Consider the following 24,646-nt stretch of genomic DNA (forward strand, 5'->3'; position numbering starts at 1 on the left):
TGGGTCAACATTCCTATCCCTAAACTTGAGCAACTTGTCTCCTCAGTCCCCAGACGTTTACAGACTGTTGTAAAGAGAAAAGGGGATGTCTCACAGTGATAAACATGGCCTTGTCCCAACTTTTTTGAGATGTGTTGTTGTCATGAAATTTAAAATCACCTAATTTTTCTCTTTAAATGATACATTTTCTCAGTTTAAACATTTGATATGTCATCTATGTTCTATTCTGAATAAAATATGGAATTTTGAAACTTCCACATCATTGCATTCCATTTACAATTTGTACTTTGTCCCAACTTTTTTGGAATCGGGGTTGTATATAAAAAAGAGAGAGAGAAGGAAAAAGGGATAAAGCTCCCCTTCTCCCCCTTCTGTCTCTCTTAAGAAACAAATATTAAATTTTTTACATATATCTATAATTTCTAATATTAATCAATGAATCGGTAATTTTAATAAAAATTTAATGTAATTCAAATGCAATGCATCTCTAATGGTGAGACAGTATTTAAAAAGAAGCTACAGGCTTATACTTTTGTACTGTCTCAAATTATATTCGAGACATAAGATTAGTTGCAACTATAGAAAAATATAAGGAAAGATGCCGAAAATAAGTAATCCTCAGATAACTGAGTAACAATTGTTAATGAAACTGTAAACAGTAAAACAACAATTTCAGTAACATTTGACACTTTAAATACAAACTTCCTAAGGTTTTGCTAAACTGAGTAAATATTGCTTCAGGTTTTTTTTTTTTAATTTAATGATGGTTGACTCAGATTTAAGTTCCTTCGGGAGGGAATTCCATAATGTAGGCCCATTAGCAGCAGTAGTAAATTTGTAGATATTAGTTCTGCAAAGCTTAACTCTGTAATCGCTTGAGTATCTAGTAGCATATTGATGAATTTGAAAATTTTTACAAAAAATACTTTTAAATGTTTCTGGTATAGTATTAAAATGAACAGAGTACATGACTAGTCCTACTTGTAAAGAGTGAATGTTATTCAAATTTAGCAAATTATATCTATAAAATAAAGGACCAGTATGTGCTTCGTATGAGAATTTAGTGATAATTCATACGACACGCTTTTGCAAAACAATCAGTCTATTGAGAGTTGTTTTATAAGTAGATCCCCATACTATATTGCCATAATACAAATAAGAGTAGACTAATGAATACTAAAGTTTAAACAGTGATGGTTGTGACAAGTAAAATTTGGATTTTGAATTATTCCTATAGTTCTAGATATTTTACTGGACACTGTGTTGATGTGCTCTTTCCGACTTAGATTTGGATCAGTTATCACACCTAATAATTTTATGCTTTGGCTGCTAGATATTAACTTAATCATGAAATTCAAATTGTCAAATCTTTTTTTGTCTAGCTCTGAATATAACACATTTTGTTTTTTTTGTACTGATTGACAGTTTATTAGCAGTAAGCCAATGTGACACTTTATTAAGCTCTTGATTAAGTATATCAGCTAGATGTTCAATATTCTTGCAGAAATAGAAAATATTTGTGTCATCAGCAAATAAAATACATTTCAATAGTTTAGAACAATTAGATATATCATTAACGTACAGGACAAACAGCAAAGGACCTAGTAATACTCCCTTGCGGAATCCCGCATTTAACAAATTCATGTTTAGATGAAACATTTTTAAATTCAACATATTGTTTCCGATCATTTAAGTAATTCTGTACCCATCGAAGTATAGTGCCTCTTATACCATAATGTTCAAGTTTGGTTAAGAGGATGGAATGATTCACAGTATCAAACCTTGAGAGGAACCAGACTCAAAAGGGAACCCATCCTCGTCTGGGTGATAACAGATAGTGTGATTATAAATAACTCGCTTCTATATGTGTGTCCTATAGAGTCACAAAGTATAACTGTGTAACCAGGAAATTCATAATAGTTTTAGCATGAAGTCTATTTTGTTGACGGAGACTTGAGTACAAAACTGTTCATGACAACTGCAGTCCTAAAGTTTAAGAAGTTAACTGTAGTCCTCAGCCATCATAGGAAAACTAAGTGTCCGGAGCCATCTTCCAAGTGCGACTTTCGACTGTCCGTATGGGGCCGTCCTCCACAGGAGCGATGTGATGAGACTCCAGCCAGAAGTAGGGCATCAGGATGGATCAGGCAAGTCTGAAGAGCAGAAGAGGTCAGCATCACCAGTGTCTCAGGATCAACGGGTAACTCAACAGAGAGAGAGAAAGAAAACAGGTTGTTGGGTATGCCCGGTGTCTCCTAATGGTGAAGAACCATATACATTGTGTTGAGTGCAAGCAGGGACTCTGGCAAGACTAACTATGATGGCATAACTAAAAGGTAGAGCCAAAAGGTAACACGTCATGAGGCATGGGGGGCGTCAACAGCATCCATACGTTCCAGTTTAACAAAACTCTTGACTATACTACAACCCCGATTCCAAAAAAGTTGGGACAAAGTACAAATTGTAAATAAAAATGGAATGCAATGATGTGGAAGTTTCAAAATTCCATATTTTATTCAGAACAGAACATAGATGACATATCAGATGTTTAAACTGAGAAAATGTATCATTTAAAGAGAAAAATTAGGTGATTTTAAATTTCATGACAACAACACATCTCAAAAAAGTTGGGACAAGGCCATATTTACCACTGTGAGACATCCCCTTTTCTCTTTACAACAGTCTGTAAACGTCTGGGGACTGAGGAGACAAGTTGCTCAAGTTTAGGGATAGGAATGTTAACCCATTCTTGTCTAATGTAGGATTCTAGTTGTTCAACTGTCTGTAACGGTTCAGCGTTCGTGGGTGGAGCACAGAGGACGGCAGGACAGAGATCAGGTTTGACAGTGCGTTTTATTGCTAGACTTTTCAGTTTAACAATCATTCATACACTCAAATAGACACACACACAACCGGCTACGCACTACCACCCCCGGGGGCGTCTCGACGTGGTGCTCTATGAGGTTAGTGCGACCGGGCAGGGGCGAGAACACATCCGAAAACTCGGCCTGCAACTGGGCGACCTCCGTGAGTTGGGTCGGGGAGAGGTGGTCTCCACAGGGGACCGGAGAGGTACGTGATGCCAATGTCCCCTTTTGAACCTCCGGCCCCAGCTCCGCCTTCTCCGGAACCACCGACACCAACGCCACGGGAACCTCCTCGTTCCAGAGTTTAAGCAGATTGAGGTGGTAAATCTGTAGCGCCCCACCCCTGTCCATTCGCCTCACCTCATAGTCGACGTCCCCGATTCGCCGTGTGACCTCAAAGGGTCCTTGCCACTTGGCGATCAATTTGGAGCTCGACGTGGGCAACAGTACAAGTACCTTATCTCCCGGTGTGAACCCTCTAAGGCGCGTACCCTTGTTGTACAGGCGGGCTTGCCATTCCTGGGCCTGCCGCAAATTCTCCTGAGTTAGGTGGGTGAGCGTGTGGAGTTTTGCGCGCAGGTTCATAACGTACTGAATTTCGTTCTTACTTTGTGAAGGTCCCTCCTCCCAATTTTCCCGCAGCACGTCCAGGATGCCGCGCGGCTTACGCCCATATAATAATTCGAACGGGGAGAACCCCGTGGAGGCTTGGGGGACCTCTCGCACTGAGAACAGCAAGGGTTCGAGCCACTTATCCCAGTTACGTGCGTCCTCACTTACGAATTTCTTAATAATATTTTTGAGAGTGCGGTTGAATCGTTCCACTAAACCGTCCGTTTGTGGGTGATACACGCTGGTGCGGATCGGCTTAATCCCCAATTACCCATACAGTTCGCGCAGTGTTCGTGACATAAACGTAGTGCCTTGATCAGTCAGAATCTCTTTCGGGATTCCAACTCGGGAGATGACGCGGAAGAGTGCCTCTACAATACTGCGTGCTGAGATATTGCGCAGAGGCACTGCTTCCGGGTATCGCGTTGCATAGTCCACCAGAACTAATATAAAGCGGTACCCTCGTGCTGACCGATCTAATGGCCCGACGAGATCCATCCCAATTCTCTCAAATGGGGTCTCGATTAACGGTAGAGGGCGCAAAGGCGCTTTTGGAATGGCCGCTGGGTTTACTAACTGGCATTCGCGGCGTGCCATACACCACCTACGGACATCGCCGCGAATCCCCGGCCAATAGAATCGGGCCATTATTCGGGCTAGTGTTTTATCCTGCCCCAAGTGTCCAGCCATGGGATTAAAGTGAGCCGCCTGGAATACCAAATCCCTGATTTCCATAAAGAACTTCAAATTTTAATTCGTCTGACCACAGAACAGTTTTCCACTTTGCCATAGTCCATTTTAAATGAGCCTTGGCCCAGAGAAGACGTCTGCGCTTCTGGATCATGTTTAGATATGGCTTCTTCTTTGAACTATAGAGTTTTAGCTGGCAACGGCGGATGGCACGGTGAATTGTGTTCACAGATAATGTTCTCTGGAAATATTCCTGAGCCCATTTTGTGATTTCCAATACAGAAGCATGCCTGTATGTGATGCAGTGCCGTCTAAGGGCCCGAAGATCACGGGCACCCAGTATGGTTTTCCGGCCTTGACCCTTACGCACAGAGATTCTTCCAGATTCTCTGAATCTTTTGATATTATGCACTGTAGATGATGATATGTTCAAACTCTTTGCAGTTTTACACTGTAGAACTCCTTTCTGATATTGCTCCACTATTTGTCGGTGCAGAATTAGGGGGATTGGTGATCCTCTTCCCATCTTTACTTCTGAGAGCTGCTGCCACTCCAAGATGCTCTTTTTATACCCAGTCATGTTAATGACCTATTGCCAATTGACCTAATGAGTTGCAATTTGGTTCTCCAGCTGTTCCTTTTTTGTACCTTTTAACTTTTCCAGCCTCTTATTGCCCCTGTCCCAACTTTTTTGAGATGTGTTGCTGTCATGAAATTTCAAATGAGCCAATATTTGGCATGAAATTTCAAAATGTCTCACTTTCGACCAGGGACGTCACTAGGTTTGAGAGACAGGGGTAGCTTAGCACCCAGAGGAGAAAAGGTATTGTGCGCGCATAGCGCGCGCCGAACATTTTTCAGAGCACCTACTAAGGCTGTCAATCAATTCATTATTTCAAGAGCATCACACCTTGGGGACACACTTCCCACCATTTCTATTCTATTTTAAAATTGCTTTCATCATTTAATTGCTTGCTGAAGCAACTTCACCAGCTAACAAACCCAACTCAATGGAAGCCCGCACCGCGCCTGCTGCAGAATGCCCGCGTAGTTTTTTAAGTCCTACTAGCCTACCACTCGACATGACGCTTGACACAGAGCCAATGAGGAGGAATCATAACGATATTAATAATATTGCATTAAACAATAAATAAGCAAGCAGAAACTGTTGTTCGGATTAACTTGCGTTCTTGATGGCTCATGTTCAGTGCTTTACTGCCTTTGTTTTTTTTGGGAAAAAAAATAAAAATATAAATAATTTAAAAAAAGGCAAAAAATATAGGGTGGCTTTGTCATAAGATAGGGTGGCTGGAGCTACCCTAAAATGGGTCTGGCGACGTCTATGCTTTCGACATTTGATATGTTGTCTATGTTCTATTGTGAATACAATATCAGTTTTTGAGATTTGTAAATTATTGAATTCCATTTTTATTTACAATTTGTACTTTGTCCCAACTTTTTTGGAATCGGGGTTGTACTCTACTAAACTACTATACAGACAGAAAAGCTGTTTCTGTATGTACACTAAAAAAATTGCGGCCTCATTTAGTTATGTCCACTTACTACCTCTCTTTAACACAAAGAGCTCTGACAATTTTTGGATTTTGAACTCAACTTTATGAGTTTTAGAAAGTAAAACTTACTGCTATCCATTGTGTTGACTATTTGAGAATTTCGCAGATTTGTATGTGTTGATTGAACTTGGGTTTGTAAGTCATCAGTTGGAAAAAAGGCGGGAATGGGGGATGGGAGCTACAGAAAAAAACAACTATTTGCAATGTCTTTAAGGCAACATTGAAGGAATACATTGCAATTAAGTCATATTCCGAAATCTATCCAAAATATACACATTTTGCAGTAAACAAGAAGGGACTTCTTCCACTGGCGGGAGAAGACTATTTCCCTAACAAGGGCCTGTTAAAATAAGTGGAGCAATACAACACTGTCTGTCCTGAGTGCAACTGGAAAACCGGATTGTCGAGAAACTCGTGAGTTTTTCATGCAGCATCAGTGCCAGGTGAGTTTAATAATCTTTAACTATTTTTCCATTAACCGTCGGTGCAGTAATGTAATAACAGTAACTATGTAGGTTGTGTTTTTTAATCGCAGGGAAAAGCTAAATTCGAGCCTTTGATTATAAGCTAACGGTTACACCCCCTTCTGCTATGGTGGACACAACGTTAATCGGTCACACTTTTGTTAAAACATGTACAATATTAAACGTGTAACTAACTGGTGTTGTGTTTTAACGTGACCGCAATATTCGTTGTTATTTATGTGCCGCTGATAGCCTGGCAAGCCAGACTAAATATGAATATTTAGTCTGGTCTTGGTCGTAGACATTTCCGAAGGGTGTGGGAGGAACAAACCGCTGTCTTTCAAACTGTCTCTGTGCGTATAGGCCAACGCTCTGACCAATCAGCACAACAGTGACTGTGACGTAGTCAGAGCGACAGAAAGCAGTGGGGGAGGCCTTGAAATAAATAATTTTTCAAAATGCGTATTAATTAATAAACAGGTTCTAGATATTAAGAAGTTTGGAGATAATGACCACAAGTTTGGAGTCTGTACCACATACTTAACATACTCATTTTTTTTCAAGTGTTTTTCAAGGGTTTGCTTAAACTGTTTTTGAGAGTTTTTATTTTTATTTAGTGGTGTTTGGTGAAATAATTTCCCTTAAATTTAAAATAACGGGAAAATAAGAAACAATCAAAAAGCAATGTTTCAAAGCTGTTTATTAATTCTTCATACTGCACAAACTAGCCCCATCCTTTTGGCTACGAGTGGAGCCAGCTAGTAGATCAGACTTTTGCCATAGCCGGTCGGCAAAACAGTGAAAACGTCCTTCTTGAAAAGGAATGAGCAGAGAGCCTCTTCCTGCTCATGTTTCAATGAAAACTCCAAGTCTAATTCTTCTAAAACTGATTCCAAAGTGGAGTCAAACGAGTGCTGTTCACTAGCCCGAAGCCATCTTTCCTGTTGCGTTTTCTCCAGCGTCGCGCAGCTTTGTCGTCACTCCTGCAAAAGCCCGCCCAAAGAATCCAAACAAAAACCTTGCGTTGTGATTGGTGGGCACGATTTCATGCCCGGGGTGTTTTGTTGATATGGTGCGAGGCTAGACCCACTCGTAGGCAAAAATATTTTTGGCCGCTAGGCGGGTGGGTCTAGTTTACTAGGCTATGCCGCTGAGGTTCTCCCCCACCCTTCAACAGAACATGAGCTAGCTATCTAATAGTTAGCTAACAGTCAAGGCCAGAAGATGGCATTAGCCTACGCTACTGTGGATGTTCAAGATCAAACTCTTTGTATTTTATATTGACCATTAAGTAGGAAAATTAATGTGATAATGTTGTTATGATAACCAATTTTATGCTGGTAACAATTTGTGTTAGTGCGGAACATGCAGTAGACTAAAAACTCAATTCTGAGCACACTTTCCCCCCTCGCAGTTTCTTCTTTTTTTCTCCTCATGTGTGCTGCATGTTTGCGTGGAAGCGGGTAATCAGGGCGGATAGAGGAGCAGATGCGGACTTTGTCATGTTAAAATAATATGTTTAATGTTAACTTTTTAAATTGTTTTTAATTTTATGTTTTTAAGTAGCCTAGAACAATCCTGACATGTCCATTCAAACATTTCTCTTCACTCATTTTGCTTGCCTGTATCACCACCGTAAATGTCGTCTAAAAACAGTTGATTATTTTAGGCGAGACAACAAACCCCTCCTCGCATCCATGTGTGTCGCAGCAGCAGAGATAGGATGAGAGGGGAGGGTCTGTGATGACACAGGGCTGTTTGCCAGTTTAATGTAAACCATTGCGTCGTTCAAAAATCTCATCTCATCTCATTATCTCTAGCTGCTTTATCCTGTTCTACAGGGTCGCAGGCAAGCTGGAGCCTATCCCAGCTGACTACGGGCGAAAGGTGGGGTACACCCTGGACAAGTTGCCAGGTCATCACAGGGCTGACACATAGACACAGACAACCATTCACACTTACATTCACACCTACGGTCAATTTAGAGTCACCAGTTAACCTAACCTGCATGTCTTTGGACTGTGGGGGAAACCGGAGCACCCGGAGGAAACCCACGCGGACACGGGGAGGACATGCAAACTCCACACAGAAAGGCCCTCGCCGGCCACAGGGCTCGAACCCGGACCTTCTTGCTGTGAGGCGACAGCGCTAACCACTACACCACCGTGCCGCCTCATTCAAAAATATGTATAGTTATTTATTTTAATGTTTAGACTTAATATCAGCTAGGAAGGATAGGCTCTGGCAATATGCTATTACAAACAAGTAAACAATAGAGTATGTACTTTTCAACAGTTTTTAGAGATTTAAACTACTTTTTGGGACTGTTACTTAATTGGATAATATTTAGTGGTGTTTCTTGTGTTTTGTCCAGTTCATAATGCAATACTGGCGACAGTGACCAGGAGAGGTCAGGAGCTCAAGAGGAATGGAGAAGGGTGAGGTACGTAAGAGTGGATGCTGTGGCGGATGCTGGGGGGTCCGATTCAGGGGAGAGTGATCTCATTTGTGTTGGTCTGAGATTCTGTTGATGGTGAGGCATCTAGTAGTTGAGTGTTGTATAGTACCTTTTAATACAGAACATGCAACAATGTACAATTTCATGTCATCTCGCCTGTACTGTTTTGACTCTTTATTTACAACTTCTTTTAGATTGGGTTTTTACGATTATATGAAGTGTTTTTTCTTGTTTGTTCTCTGTGTTTCAGTTACTGGGGCCTCATCAATGATGCTTCTCCGAGTCATTGTCTCACCTCAGGAAATAAGACGTGCCACCCTACAGGATGTTCCCCCATCAGTCGATGAGCTATGTATGGTTCTGGGCCTCCGAGGGAATTTCCTTTTACAGTTTGAAGATCCAGACTTTGGGAATGAGCTCTGCAATTTGACTGATATCAAGGACCTACCAACCGAACGAGCCACACTAAAAGTTCTGTTCACGTTTTCTGAACCACTTTCTGACTCAACATTAGATACTGCAAACCTTAGTTCCCAGAGTACAGTGAGCCCTAGTCCCTCCAGTAGTGGGGATCCAACAGAATGGCCTGATCCATTTGTTTTTCCAGATTTCACCCATGATGTTGAGTTTCAGCTGAGGGTAGCAAATGATGCCTATGCCAATGATGGAGCTGTGATGGTTGTCTCAAAGAGTGTGAAGAGTGAAATTCTGGACAGACTGGCTGATTGCATCACCAAAATCACTCCCTATCCAACCAGAGACAACATAGAAAGTGTGGCCAAAGCTCTTGTGGTGAAGCACCCTTGCCTGAGGGAGCCAGGGTCTGGTCAAGGATGGTATTGCTGGAAGTTCAGCTTGGTATTCAAGATGGGCAATTATCGTCAGAGGATGATGGTAGCTGGATGCCCTGAAGTTCTTGTAAATAAAAGAAAAAGAGGACAAGGAAATGGCAAGCCACTCAAGAAGTCAAAAAAGGGAGAGATCCACTATTTGCCAGAGCCACCTGAGGGACAAACTGCGTTTAAAGCAGAGAAGGATCGCGAGACCATGGCTCTAGAAGTGCAGAAGAGAGATCCAGATTTACAGGTCCTGGATGAATTGATGGCCGCAACATTCTCACAGCAGAGACAAGAAATAATCGGTGATGAACCGCTCATCTCTGCTGTCATGGACAGATGGCCTGCATTGTTTAGTGAGCGACAGGTAATCCTTTGCCAACTGAGTACGGCATAGAAATCCTATATGTTGTTACTTGAGCGTTCATGTAGTCAGAAAGCATGTACTCTTTGCTGCAATCATTTATTTCTCTGAGTTTCTATCCCCACAGCTCTATGCTGCTCTTATTTTTCTCTCACTCATGCCCTTTCCTCTGCTATTTTGTTATCCATCTGCTTCAGCTAATTGCCGAGTTCTGCAGAATTGTCACCAAAGACCTGCTTGAATCCTTTCTGAGTGGACTCGATGCCTTCATGCCCAGTCTTCTACAACTTTACAAAGCAGCTGCTGCCTCAGGCAGGAGGTTGGCCCTGAGCCGCATTCTTGACTGTCTTCAAAAGGAGGTATGTACTGTATAGAAAAATATTTTCTATCAATGTGTACTAAGATTATGATTCAAGCTTTTGTATTGCATTTACCTGTTTTGTAGGATACAAACCAAAACCAAAGAACAGCTGCCCTACTTGGTCTCCCGTGCTACTTTTCAGAGGATTCCTCCAATGTAATCAGGATGTGTGATGTAAGACTCTATTTCCATATCACTCTTCCATATACACATGGACAAAACTCAGGGACATACAACTTAACTTAATTAACTTATAACTATCATGTAACACGCTGTCAATAGGAAAAAAAAATGTAGCCTGTAGCCTACTACTCAATTATGCTATCATACTCTTTTCTGATGCCCTAATGAAATCTTAATCTATTTAATAGCTAATGTGGTAAGAAGTTAGCATCAGCAAGCATTTACATCAGGGAGAGACTAAATACACTTGCTGGGGAAGCTTGTCTGACCTTGAATTCTCGATCCTTACCTATGGTGGTCTCCTAAGAGGTAGGCCATTGCCCCACTCTACGACACAGATTTAGTTTCATGTCCCTGAGTTTTTTCAAGCAAGTTTAATGCATGTTTTATTACATTTGCAGGAATTATTTTATTTATTATTGGTTGATTTCAGTCCCATTACTCACTCACTCACTCACTCACTCACTTCAAATACAGTTATAGCCTTTATTTATTAGAATGGCAGTGATGTTTTAAACTTGGAGATGTTAAGATGTGTGTGTCTTTATATGTCTTCAGGCTCATGGCGACATGATAATGAGAGGGATGGAAGTTGGACTGCGGATTGGACACGAAGGCCATCTGCAGGATGCATTTCCTTTGGAAGTCTTCCATGTGGCTGTGGTAGTAGAGGAGATCATCATCCTACATGACATCAGAGATGTGCCCACTGGCTTTGCTATGTTACTGGGCGCCATCTACTGCCTTAACCCCGAGTACCCACAAAACATGAGGTACTCCTTTGAGTTCCTGCAGAAGGTCATCATGAGCATTAAACCAGACCAATGCTCAGTAAGAGTCCATGGACTAAGAAATAAACTGCTTAGACATCGCATGTAAACTAAAAGCTTTGAAATTGTGTGTTCAATTAAGCCAAATGTTTTTTGACGGTTCACAATGTTGAGCATTTTTGGTCATTGTTCATATTTGAGGTTTTATGAACCTGCCTACAACACTACCTCACCTTCTCCATGTCTGCAACCTTCCTCCTCCCTCCCACTCTCGCTCTCTGTCTGTCTCTCTCTCTCTCTCTCTCCCCACAACCCCATCTTCTCTCGCTAAACCCCTCCCCCCAATTTGGTTAGCTATTTGGTTGTGAAGGCATGTTAACAATGTATGATGTTCAAGCTTATAAACATGTTTTTACTAATAAATGTTAGCTAGGGAGAACCCTAACGAACTTCCAGCAAATTTGAGATTTGCTCCAGGCCTTTTTTCAAGCCACTGCTGATCTTGGATCTGCTGATCTTGGATCAGTTTCAACTGAGAGGGCACTGGTGTTAACCAGGCTAAATAAATGTTGTATTTTTCTGATAAATGCAAGTATTCAGTGTGTTCAATGTAAGTTGAAACAAATTTTGAATTTAAATCCTCTTAACTTGAAATGGAAAGTCGTATATCACATAGTAAGTTATTTTAACTCAAAACAGTGAGCTACAATCATGCAGAAATGTGTGTTTGTTCAATTAGCTAAGGAAAGGGTATTATATTGATTGATTTTATTGTTTTAACTCACAGTCTTAAGTTGAAACAATACGTGATTAACAGTTTTCTTAGTATCAAGTTGAGACAGCAAGTGATAAGTTAAATTAACTTTGACAGCTTAAAACACAATGTTGAGACAACAACAACAATGTAGTACAATCAACTTAAACTTACATTTCTGAGTTGAAACAAAGACAAACCTCAAGTTGAGTTAACATGCGTTTTTAAGGCAGCAGGTGGACTTTCATTTGCAAGTTTAACCAACTTGAAATGTTTTACAGTGTAGTAATGTTTCATTCTTATTACAATTAAAACCTTAACAGTTTTTCAGCTAGTTGACAAATTCTAATATGAAATATTTTTGTCCGGTTTTATTTGTATCCTCCAACTTTCTTTCTTTCTTTCTTTCTTTCTTTCTTTCTTTCTTTCTTTCTTTCTTTCTTTCTTTCTTTCTTTCTTTCTTTCTTTCTTTCTTTCTTATTGCATTGCACCTGATTCACTGCTGATCTTTTTACATTTTTAAAGCACTGCGTAGTCTTAGATCAACTCGCTGTTTGGAGTGATGTTTGAAATAATGTAGCATTGCTGCATCGCTCTCCTTGCTCTCCTCACCGTCCTTGCACTCCTTTTCCCCCTCATTCAGTTCTCCAGGGTCAAACCTTTCTTTCTTTCTCTCTCTCTCTCTCTCTCTCTCTCTCTCTCTCTCTCTCTCTCTCTCTCTCTCTCCAAACACCAACAGCAGTTTTTAGCTGACTTTTTTCCACTCCTCTCGGTCACTTGTTCAGGCAGCAGCATTACAAAATGACAGAAATATGATCACATCAATTCAGCCTGTCCTTAAGTGTCTCCTTTCTGTTTTTTTTCCTATTCTGTCTCTTTCCTTCTCCTTTTTTCCCTCCTCCTCCATGCTTTTGTTAAGATTAATTGGTATGTACAGTAAACCTGGTATTGAAAAAAATTAATCAAAGAGAAATAATTAGATGTGGAAGATGTGTGTGTGTGTGTGTGTGTGTGTGTGTGTGTGTGTGTGTGTGTGTGTGTTGAAGGACTCTGTGTTGAGCCACAGGTATGATGATGAAGCGCTCTTCAGAAAGTAGAATTGATGTTGAATGACTGTTATTGTCCTTCTGGTCTTTAGTAGGCCAACAATAGCTCCTTATTTTTCATATTTTATTTAGTTTTCCATTTCTTAGCCCTTTTTATACCATCTGTCAATGAACAAACCCATTCGGAGGGGGGACAGATGGTACAAAAAGGGCTAAGAAATGGAAAACTAAATAAAATATGAAAAATAAGGAGTTTTCATATTTTAAAAGTTTAAAAGTTCAGTGCTTTTAGTGAAAGCGACTCAACCTCGGTAGTGTTTAAGGGCCGCAAGCAAATACAGCGAGAGCTGTTGTGAGAAATCATGGCTAATTAGTGAAGGCAGTTAGCAAGAGCAGGCCACCTCAGAGAGAGATCTAATCCAATAAAGCGTCCAGGGTGAAGGGTGAGTGAGAGAGATCACGAAAGAGAGAATGGGATCACTAGGAGGAGTGCTCTCTCTCTTTTTTTTTTTTTGACCATCATGCTGCTTATCGTTCCAATACCCAGCATCCGTCCCTCCCTTCACTGCATTTCTCGTTCTCACCTTTTCCTGTTAGTCAGTGTCTGTGCTCGTCTTAAGCATGCATGGAGAGGCCCAGGAGAGTGAATGTAACACTCAGATGGTGTGTGTGTGTGTGTGTGTGTCTGGGGTGGTCCAGGCTTTTTTTCAGGGCTGTGCAGATGTTCTAAAGGTTATGTTTCCCCTAAGAGCTGTGGACAGGGCACTGAGAGGTTGTGAGAACGTTGTGCGAACGTTCCGAGTAGCCAACAAAAGCCGGTGCATGTAAAGGGAATAGATAATTAGTTGTAATTAGTGTGTTCACATCTTGAACCACCCCCCATCTCTCAATCTCTCTCTCTCTCACACACACACTCGCACACAAAACACAGACTCACTAGTCACTTAATCTCTGAATACTCTCACCCAAGACGCACACACACACACACACACACACACACACACACACATGAAATCACACACCAGAGTGGTGAAAACACTTTGATGTAAGAGGAGTCGTCCCGGACTCAAAAGCATAAAGGCACTGTTTTAAGCTGTCTCTCGTTCTCTTTCTATCCCTCCCTCTGTTCCACCCCCCTTTTTCTTTCCTCTTTCGACAGTGGCTGTAAGACACACACAAATGAATGGACAACAACCTTTCCTCATCCCCCCACCCCCCCCCCACCCCACTTTGACACACACACACTCCCACACCCCCCCCTTCTCTTTTTCAGTCTTCCCACCCTGCGTTCTTTGAGCTCGGCTCAGTCAATTCTCTACCCTGCAAAGGGGGAGGTAAGAAAAAGCATCAAATGTTTTCGGCCGTCAGTAATGAGGTAGTGGACCTCATCAGGGCCCAATCGCCAGCTATCTTTGGCTTTTGTTCCGTCTCAATGGTAAGGCTCGCTTTGAAAAACTGAAAGGCAACTTTTTTTTGAGAGCGAGAAAGAGAGAGAGAGAGAAACACACATAACCCCGTTTTTTTTCTCCCCATCCTTTTCATTTCCATTCTAAACTGTTAGCCATACAATATTGGCTGAACAGGAGTGACGTGTGTCGAGTTTCAGATTAAACTTGTTACCTTTATCTTTATGAAAGTATGTCTGTCTGTGTGTCCCCCAGTCAGCTGCAGAACTACTTTATTACTGACATTCCCTGGTGAAAAATAAATGTGCTAAGTGTACTAAAATTTAGCATACTTTTGTGTACTTAAAGCCACACTAATCATCAATATACTTCAAGTGTGTTTATGATTAGTTAACTTGAGGCATGCTATTTTGGAACAACTAATTTTGTACTAAATATATTTTAATTGTAATTAAATTGTAGAAAAGTGCACCTTGAAGTGTATTTAGTGTACTTTTATGTGCTAAATTACACATAACTTTCACTTAAAGTATATTTTAGTATGATATATTTCTATAACGTGTAATATAGTATAATTATTTTAAAGTGTGTTAAAAGTGTTAGCGTGAAAGCGTGATGTTAGTATACTTTTTATATATTTACAAAAAGTACAATTTGTGTAAGTACGTTTTCAATATACTATTGAAAATATGAATATACTTTAAATACAATAAAGTACATTTATTTTTCACCAGGGTTTATAGTTAAAAACAGCTTTACTTTTGGATGACTGTTGTATTAATCTGTCACTCCGGATGTTTGGCACGTTAATGGAGTGTGAATCTTGCCATAAGTAGTAGGGTATTCGTTTCCATCATCAACTTATGAAACCAGGTTCTTTCTTTACAATATCATTCAAGTCCAAGTACAAGCACCTTCAAGTTACAGCCGACATCACAAGTCCATTTGTTATGGATTAATACATTTTTTCCTCTAAAAATTGAACAAAAACAATTAAAACATGCTTCCTTTTAATTGATATGTTGGAGCTGTGTGGTACTGACCAATCCAGGAGCTCTTATATAGTTATATCCTGATGCTTTATGACCATCATTAGCGTATAGGCATGGCGTGTGAAGTGGCTGGGGCAAAAACAACACCACGCACCGCATGCACGTGGTTAAACAGCATCAATTCATAATGTTCGTGTTTTACCGTACATGTTTCACATCACTCCTTCATAAATTAACCAACATAAAAGAAAATAGAAATGAATCATCTGCCTGAACTAAATATTTAGCTGTCTAAGCAGGATTCAGTAGGCAACAATTCAATGTTTGACAATACCAGTGAATCTGCCATAATACAATATGATTCAATTTTGATTCAAAGGGAAATGATTCGGTGTTTGACTGAATCTCCTAGGATAAAATACAAACCCCAATTCCCAAAAAGTTGGGACGCTGTGTGACCTAAATAAAAACCGAATGTGATAATTTGCAAATCATGGAAACACTATATTTCATTGAAAATAGTACAAAGACAACATTTCAAATCTCTCAGGTAAATCATTCACAAAGATCATCAGAAACCCCTTTAAAGACCTGGATCTTAGTTAAACAAGACGGAGAAGTGATCACGGCGCATTGTAACTGTACGGCTGGGGAAGAATTTTGTTGCGACCTTCACGCATATGGACTTTGTGAGGCGTAAACAAAGAAACAGCCGGGGACTTTAGTGCTTCCTGACTAAAAAAAAAGTACTGTAAAATAACGACACGTACCGTAGCAAGAAAAGTACTTGGAAAACACTAAGGACATAGCTGAGAGGGAGATACAAACCTTTCACCAAGTGATCACTGCAAACTCGAGCATGCTTCGACTCGCCTCCCTTCGATTTCAGTGAGAGGTTCAAAAGCAGCCTTTCTCAACGTCTTTTTGTGAAATCCTGTGTTCGTTCACCCTTTTTTATTAGTTCACGGGGAACCCTAAAGAAACTTTTCAGTTTCACGGTTTGATCGATTCGAACAACCTAAAACAGCGCAAGCGTAAGGTGTTTTTTGTTGCGAGCAATGCAGCTTTTCCATACTAACGCTTTGTCAACTGAGCTTTGGTAGACCACCAGCTAAAGTTTTGAATAACTAATGAGGCGGATGTGACGTCACGTGAAACCCAAGAATTGATGGATCGATCCAAATCATCTGATCTTCACACCATTTTTTGTTTGTTTGTTTGTTTGTTTGGGGGTTTTTTATCGTGCAAGAAGAAAAATACATCCAATGTGGCTGTATATCCAAAATATGATGTCAGATTAACGTTGGTCTCTTTTTAATGAAGCATGGAATGTTATAGTTGTGAACCATTTACTAGGTGTAATACTGATAAGGTAGCCAACTAACCTTTAATACTTTGATTTTTTTTTTTTAAAAAAACAATCAACTCCAAATGCTAGCATTAATGTCGTGGGTGGGGGTGGGGGGGTAGCATCCTGTGGGTGGATGATGACAATGAAGGCTTGAAGATGAAAAATTTTAAGGAGTTATAAATCTCTAATGAACCCATCCAAGGCCATAATCATGCAATGATCCACAAGCAGGCACGTCTCATTATATAGAACCGCTGTCTGATTGTGTTTCTCCACTCCTCCCTTCTCACTCACTCACTCCGTTCTCTCCTTCTCTCTTCTAAACTGAGGGACGTCTTGGTAGCTGTCAAGATGCACTCATATGAGGAGGAAAAACTTTTTTTTTTAAACAATTGAGAGATGAGGTGTGTGAGAGAGAGCGAAAGAGAGAGAGGAGCAACCTGATTTGGCGGTTGTCGTCACCATAGTGGCTGTTTACCCGGCGACTCAGTGATGAGGTCATGCAGGGCTGATGAAGCGACACACTCCCTTTTGTGTTGCGCCGCTCACAGTTTGTCAGCCTGTCATTACACCCGATTCAGCCAATTGGCTCGGACGCGGAACTCTGAGCTCAAGAGAGAAAAGTTGACAGCACCAGAGAATAGGAGAGGAGTGCAGTGATGAAGAGGGAAAAATAGGAATATATCATTCGTGTGGTGATTGCTAATTATCCCTGGTTCAAGGAGGAGGGTGGCGGAAAATTCACTGATTTCATAATTCGCTGGATTTGAGGACTGCTTCGGGCAAAGGCCTCTTCGCCTTAATGCCACGTATTATTACTCCTGTTAAAAATAATCACCCGTCCTTTTCATCAGCCCTGTTTTTTTTTTCTTTTTCTCTTTCTTTCATATCCTGGATTTTTTTTTCAATACAGCCTAGGTTGGAGCTCCTAATAAACTCACACACTGGATGGATTTACTGTTCAGATCCTTTTTTTTTTTTTCCATCAAGCTTTCAAAAGCTCCAAACATCTAAAGTTTGGGCATGGAGCGTGGCTAGAAGTGTGAAGAGGCAATCAATGATCAAATAATCTGTAATCATCAAAAGAAAGAGGTTTCAGTACACTATAGGTGGTGGGAAGAAATAAGATCTAAGAAAGTTCACTTATAAAGTCCTGTGGAAAAAAAAGATTAAAGTGACTAAAATTCTCGTATAATCATGTCATACACTACTCATGGGTCACTTTGTGATTGAAATCATTTCCTAAATAATCAAGACTTGATTCATCATTCTGATATGCTCTCCAAATCGAACCAGCGCATGTCGTAGATGTGCACTGGCAGGTATCTAATCCATCACACTGTCGCCACCTAGAGCCGAGTTGTATAATGCACTTGAACCCTGTATAATGTTGTATAATGCACTTGAGCGAAGTATTAGCAAATAACATTTCTCAGAATGCCGTTTAAGCATAAATAAAATCTTTGCTTTTGTGTTACAGGAGCATTGCTGCATTGTCAGATTGGACACGGGACTAGATTATCGCAAGAGGGAGATGGAGTCAGCAGGAAAACTGTATTACATGTAAGAGTGTTCTGTCTTTTTCACAAGGTGTGAATATACTGGGGCACAGTGAGAATTCAGCTAATAACAATAACAAGTGTTGCCAGGCAAAACAAACCTCACCCGGTAGCACTTATTTTAGTGTTATAACAATTGATTCAATCTCACAAGTGAAAACTCATCCCAAGTCTCCCCACTCTCCCCTACCGATGTTAGTAGCAGAACCGAATGAAGTAAAGCTTATCCCTGAAGATGCTCTCACTCCATCAGTGTTTGTCTGACTCACTTATGGCGTCACGTCCATCTTATTTCGTTTCTAGTTCTGATTATTTCCCAAGTTTATCAAAAAATAGAACGGATAATCGGCGGCACGGTGGTGTAGTGGTTAGCGCTGTCGCCTCACGGCAAGAAGGTCCAGGTTCAAGCCCTGTGGACGACGAGGGCCTTTCTGTGCAGAGTTTGCATGTTCTCCCCGTGTCCACGTGGGTTTCCTCCGGGTGCTCCGGTTTCCCCCACAGTCCAAAGACATGCAGGTTAGGTTAACTGGTGACTCTAAATTGACCGTAGGTGTGAATGTGAGTGTGAATGGTTGTCTGTGTCTATGTGTCAGCCCTGTGATGACCTGGCGACTTGTCCAGGGTGTACCCCGCCTTTCGCCCGTAGTCAGCTGGGATAGGCTCCAGCTTGCCTGCAACCCTGTAGAACAGGATAAAGCGGCTACAGATAATGAGATGAGATGAGAACAGGTAATCGAACTTGATCAGGATAAGTGCTGATTGGTTACAAATGCTGTGTCCTAAATCACTCACTCGTTCACTATGCCCTACTCACTATTTAGGTAATTGCTATATAGTGAGCTCATTGATTAAATGATAAAACTTCTTCTTTGCCACGGCCTTTTTTTTTTCTTCTTTGCTGCGGCACTAATTTTCGTGATGCATTGTGAGATACTTTGAGTGCACTTTATAGGGTGTAATATTGCTCACTGTACATTCGGACAGCACTACAAAATGGCAACCTGACTATATAGTCCACTGTGTAGTGAGTAGGGAGTGATTTGGGACACATTCAGGACATTGGGACACCATTTGCACCAAAAACAATTTTGACCTTTTTGGTGACCTTGACTGGATGACCCTCAAAATGTTGGAGGTTCTATTTGAGACCAATGCCCATCTATCCTGAAAGTTTCATGAAGATTGGTCCAGCCCTTTTCTCGTAATGTTGCTAACAACAAAAAAAACAAAGAAACCCCACCGAAAACAATACCCCGCCCCTTGGTGGACTCCGTCCCGGGCGAGGTAACAATAATGTGAAGATATCGGGATGGAATTTGGTATGAAAAGTGCGGTGTATTGTTCCTTAAGCGGGGAAGGATTGTTAGTATGGACGGGATTGTTCTATCTGATGGACAGACCATGAAAGAAATTGAAGAAAGTAGGGTATAAGTACTTGGGTATATTAAAGACAGACAGTTTAAGGGAGAAGGAGATGAAAGATGTCTTTTTGAAAGAATACAAGAGAAGATTGAAGTTAATCTTGAAGTCGATATTGAATGGGAAATTTAAAACCACAGCAATTAATACTTGGGCGGTTGCAGTATTGAGATGCAGGGGAAATCCATTGGAACAGTGATGAACTGAAAGGGTTGGATAGGAAAACTAGAAAGATGATGACTTTGCATGGAGCGTTACACCCAAAGAGTGATGTGGATAGAATATATGTATCATGTGGTAAAGGATGTAGAGGATTAATAAGCTGTGAGATGTGCATCAAGAGTGAAGAAAATAATTTGGCATGGCATCTAAGAAACTGAAGAGAAGTTGATGGCTGGAGGGATCATGAACAAGGAAGATGCAAAGGAGAAGAACAAATATAAATGAGAAGCACAAAATAAGATAATTAACAACTGGAAAGGGCGGCACGGTGGTGTAGTGGTTAGCGCTGTCGCCTCACAGCAAGAAGGTCCGGGTTCGAGCCCCGTGGCCGGCGAGGGCCTTTCTGTGTGGAGTTTGCATGTTCTCCCCGTGTCTGCGTGGGTTTCCTCCGGGTGCTCCGGTTTCCCCCACAGTCCAAAGACATGCAGGTTAGGTTAACTGGTGACTCTAAATTGACCGTAGGTGTGAATGGTTGTCTGTGTCTATGTGTCAGCCCTGTGATGACCTGGCGACTTGTCCAGGGTGTACCCCGCCTTTCGCCCGTAGTCAGCTGGGATGGGCTCCGGCTTGCCTGCGACCCTGTAGAAGGATAAAGCGGCTAGAGATAATGAGATGAGATGAGACAACTGGAAAAATAAAGAAATATATGGGCAATTCTTGCAGGAAATGCCAGAGCCAATGGATGGGCAAAAGGCATGGGAATGGATTTAAAAGTGATTTAAAGGTAGAAACAGAGGCACTAATTTTTGCGGCACAGGAACAAGTATTGCAAACTAACTACATCAAGTTCAAAGTCAACACGTAAAACGATTCCCCTCTATGTAGGATGTGTGGTGAAATGGGAGATAGTGTGGGTCACATTGTAAGTGAATGTAAGACACTGGCGCAGAATGCATATAAATGAAGACATGATAAGAAGAAGAAACCTTTATTTGTCACATGCACACTTCAAGCACAGTGAAATTCATCCTCTGCATTTAACCCATCTGAAGCAGTGAACACACGCGCGCACACACCCAGAGCAGTGGGCAGCCACACTAGAGTGCCCGGGGAGCAGTCAGGGGTTAGGTACCTTGCTCAAGGGCGCCTCAGCCCAAAGCCACCCCACGTCAACCTAACTGCATGTCTTTGGACTGTGGAGGAAACCAGAGCACCTGGAGGAAACCCACGGAGACACAGGGAGAACATGCAAACTGGTTCGAACCCAGAACCTTCTTGCTGTGAGGCAACCGTGCTAACCACTACACCACCGTGCCGCCCTACATCGTGAGACTTGTGCATTAGAAGCTGCATGGAGATACAACATGGAAAGAAGTGAGAAATGGTACGAGCACAAACCTGAGGGGGTCCTTGAAAATGATTGGTTTAAGATATTGTGGGACATCAGTGTGCAATGTGATTGAGGCAAGGAGACCAGACATCATTGTGGTTGAAAAGAAAGAAAATAGGTGTGTGATTATTGACATTGCTTCACCAGGAGACGATCGTTTACATGAAAAAGAACTAGAGAAGGTAGAAAAGTATCGAGAGCTAAAGAGAGAAATCATCAAGATGTGGGGAATACCGTAAGGCAAGTAGAAGTGGTCCCTGTAGTGGTAGGTGCTCTGGGTATGGTGACAAAGAAATTGAAGGAGTGGCTTGAGAAGATAGGAATTTCAGTCAATATAGGCTTATTGCAAAATATTGCTTTGTTAGGAACAGCAAGGATTCTGAGGAAGGTGCTAAATACACGAGATGGACAACCCCCAAAGGACCTTTAGTTATGGGATATGACTCGTTCCTTTGGGGTAATTTTGGTATAAGATCTGCCAGAGCTAAATAGCCAAAGAAATGTTGTAGTAATAATAATAATAATAATAATAATAATAATCAGTTCAATTTATATAGCACCTTTCTCACACCTAAGGTCGCTTTACAATTAGGGAAAGAAAAAAAAAAGAGAGTCCACCAAAAGAGGGTCAGGATGTAATTCCAGTGGCGTAACTACCCTCAGTTCCACCAGGCGCACGAAGATAAATCCCACACTGCCTGCACAGCCGCTGGGCAACATCGCTCGGAACACCGCGCCATGGATCCACAAAGCGAGCACAGAAGCACTGCCACACAGAGCGCCGGTACTTCTCAAACCACCTGCACAGCCAATGCGACGCCACCGAACAACATCACTCAGAGCACGGCGCCAAGCACAAAAGCACAGAGCGCTGGACAACCCTGATGTTAAAAAGAGCAACGAGCTCACTGCAGTCCATAGCGAGGAGCACAGGCATCACCCACAGCGCACCAAGGCCTGGAGGAAGCTGACGCCAAAACTGGGTCTGGAGCTACGCCATAACCGGCAGACAAAACACTCAAACAAAAAACAAACATCAAACTACACACACACACAAAAGGGAAAGAAAAAGAAGAAAATTGAAAAGCTCCGGTGAGATGTGGCAGCCAATACGCGCACAGCGTACTCTCAACCGGAAATGGAAACCACCATAGAGGAATAAAAATGAAAAGAAAACAACAGCAATGACAACAAACCTGCATTTTGGTAACTTGATGCAACCTTGCACTCTTCAATAGCTGCCCTTTTTGTTTGTGTGTGTGTGTGTGTGATGGTAGGTACCTGATTGCCACTCACTTCCATTCATGCTCACACTGTTTGTTTTGAGCCCAACATCCCGCGCTATTGAGGCTCCCTGAAAAGCTAAACACAGCCGCACGCCACTCGGTGTTTGATGTGAGCACTTCAGACCTGGTTAATTTCATATTCTGTTCTTTCTCTTTCACTCGCGCTCTCCACAGATCGAGTGAACTGAATGCTGAGGTTGCCGTGAATACGCTCTTCCATGAATTGGCTTCCAGACAAAACAATGGTACGCAAGTTAATTTCCTTTAGTTAAAATAAAAGAGAGGCAGGATATGGCTGGAACAATTTCCCTACACACATACAGTGGGCTTGTGTGTGTGTGTGTGTGTGTGTGTGTGTGTGTGTGTGTGTGTGTGTGTGTGTGTGTGTGTGTGATTTTGAAACTTGACTAAACTCACATAACAAAGAACTTCCAAGTTAGTGTTAGTTTTATGATAATGCTAAAATTCCTGCTGTTGAAGTGTCGGGTTGTGGTGGTGGTGTGTTTCTACAGAAACCAGGCCGAGAGTGTTGCGCGTCCAGGGCAGAGACGTGACGCTAAACCGGACCTGTGGGACCATTGCTGATTGCACCTTCCAAGAGCTCTGTGAGCGCGTGAGTTAGGGGAAGTTCAAAAAGACAAAAGCTCAGTTCTCACGAGAAGCATTTAACCACTACTTTTATAAGATATTCCTCATACACACTCAATGGCCACTTTAATAGGAACTTGTTCTTGATTCTAAGATCCCTGTTCTTGGCTGCAGGACTGGAACCCAATGTGGTCTTCTGCTGTTGCATGCTGAGATGCTTTTCTGCTCACCACAGTCGTAAAGACTTGCTATGAGTTACTATATATAGATTTCCTGGCAGTTCGAACCAATCTGGCCATTTTCCTCTGACCTCTCTTATCAACACAGCATTTGTTTCCACCCATAGAACTGTCCCTCACTCAATGTTTTTTGTTTTTCTCACCATTCTGTGTAAACTTGAGAGACTGTTGTGTGTGAAAATCCCAGGAGATCAGCAGTTTCTGAAATACTCAGACCAGTCCATTTGGCTCAAACCAACACCCACAGTGCCACAGTGAAAGTCATACTTTGAGATGACAATGTTTCCCGTTCTGATGTTTGAAGTGAACATTAACTGAAGCTCTTGATTTGTATCTGCATGATTTGATGCATTGTGCTGCTGTCAAGTGATTGGCTGATTAGATAACCGCATAAAACAGCAGGTGGATGGGGGGTTCCTAATAAAGTGGCCAGTGAGTGTAAATGATCGTAGTGAAAGACTCCGTTTGTCTTCTTCTCAAAATGATACATAATTTTGTATAAAGAAGTCAAAAAATGTCATGCATGAACATTATTACCAAAAAAAATTCAGGGAGAGAATATATCTTTTCTATTTCTGACATATTTACGTATTGACATATTCCTCCACTCATCTTTTCGTCTGCAGTACTGTACCATACCTTAATTTCTATATAATACATAGTCGGTTTAGATTAAATATATTACATCTCAGTGTTCAGTTTAAGTGCTCTATTAATAAGTGTACAGTTCCGGGAAAATAAGGGAATGGGAGATGGGCTTTTGATAACTCGATGTGCATTTTATTTCCCTTGTGTTCTTGTGTAAAATTAATTTGCTGAAAAGTGAAAGCAAGCGAAATCTTCTCTGGAAAGAACACAAGAGACACATGGCAGTGTTCTAGTCGAGTCACTAAACCTCGAGTCCGAGTCCAGTCTCAAGTCCCCAGTGTTCAAGTCCGAATCAAGTCCAAGTCATTAAAAAAAATTTCGAGTTGAGTCCGAGAACCAGACTCCAACCGTACCATGTGACGGTGGCTGTTTCAGCGCCATTAACATTAGTTTGTTCCTGAACATGACATATGAACAGGTGAATGTGCTTCTCTTTATCAGGGAGTGTGAAGTATTCTGTCAGAGATGGTTAGGAGATGGATGTAAGTGCATAAGGTGTGTTTATTAATACAAGTGAAGACTGGTAAACAATCCAGAATGGCAGGCAAAATCGTAAAACAGTGAAACGAGCAACAGGTCAAGCGAGGAACAAACAGGCTATCGTAGACTCAGCAGAATCAAAGACAA

The 24,646-nt window shown here is 41.5% G+C and overlaps 1 protein-coding gene across 6 annotated transcripts in view; it reads left to right on the forward strand.

Annotated features, from left to right (window-relative positions):
• afg1lb (AFG1 like ATPase b) overlaps positions 1-24,646 on the forward strand; it is a 114,850-nt gene that overhangs the window by 73,132 nt on the left and 17,072 nt on the right. The window contains exons 1-8 of one of the 6 annotated variants that reach the window (XM_060914139.1): positions 5,895-6,186; positions 8,582-8,650; positions 8,916-9,868; positions 10,063-10,224; positions 10,311-10,400; positions 10,968-11,182; positions 18,209-18,291; positions 22,719-22,789. The exons of 1 other annotated variant lie outside the window; for it this stretch is intronic. In XM_060914139.1, the coding sequence (XP_060770122.1) occupies positions 8,933-9,868; positions 10,063-10,224; positions 10,311-10,400; positions 10,968-11,182; positions 18,209-18,245 (1,440 nt within the window). In that variant the 5' untranslated portion in view covers positions 5,895-6,186; positions 8,582-8,650; positions 8,916-8,932 and the 3' untranslated portion in view covers positions 18,246-18,291; positions 22,719-22,789. Of the gene's footprint in view, positions 1-5,894; positions 6,187-7,784; positions 8,651-8,915; positions 9,869-10,062; positions 10,225-10,310; positions 10,401-10,967; positions 11,767-18,208; positions 18,292-22,718; positions 22,790-23,056; positions 23,158-24,646 lie in introns of those variants that run through there. 4 more of the 6 variants (XM_060914140.1, XM_060914136.1, XM_060914137.1 and 1 more) reach the window with 4 other exon arrangements.

This window comes from Neoarius graeffei, chromosome 2 (genome assembly GCF_027579695.1).
Source record: "Neoarius graeffei isolate fNeoGra1 chromosome 2, fNeoGra1.pri, whole genome shotgun sequence".
NCBI lineage: Eukaryota > Metazoa > Chordata > Actinopteri > Siluriformes > Ariidae > Neoarius > Neoarius graeffei.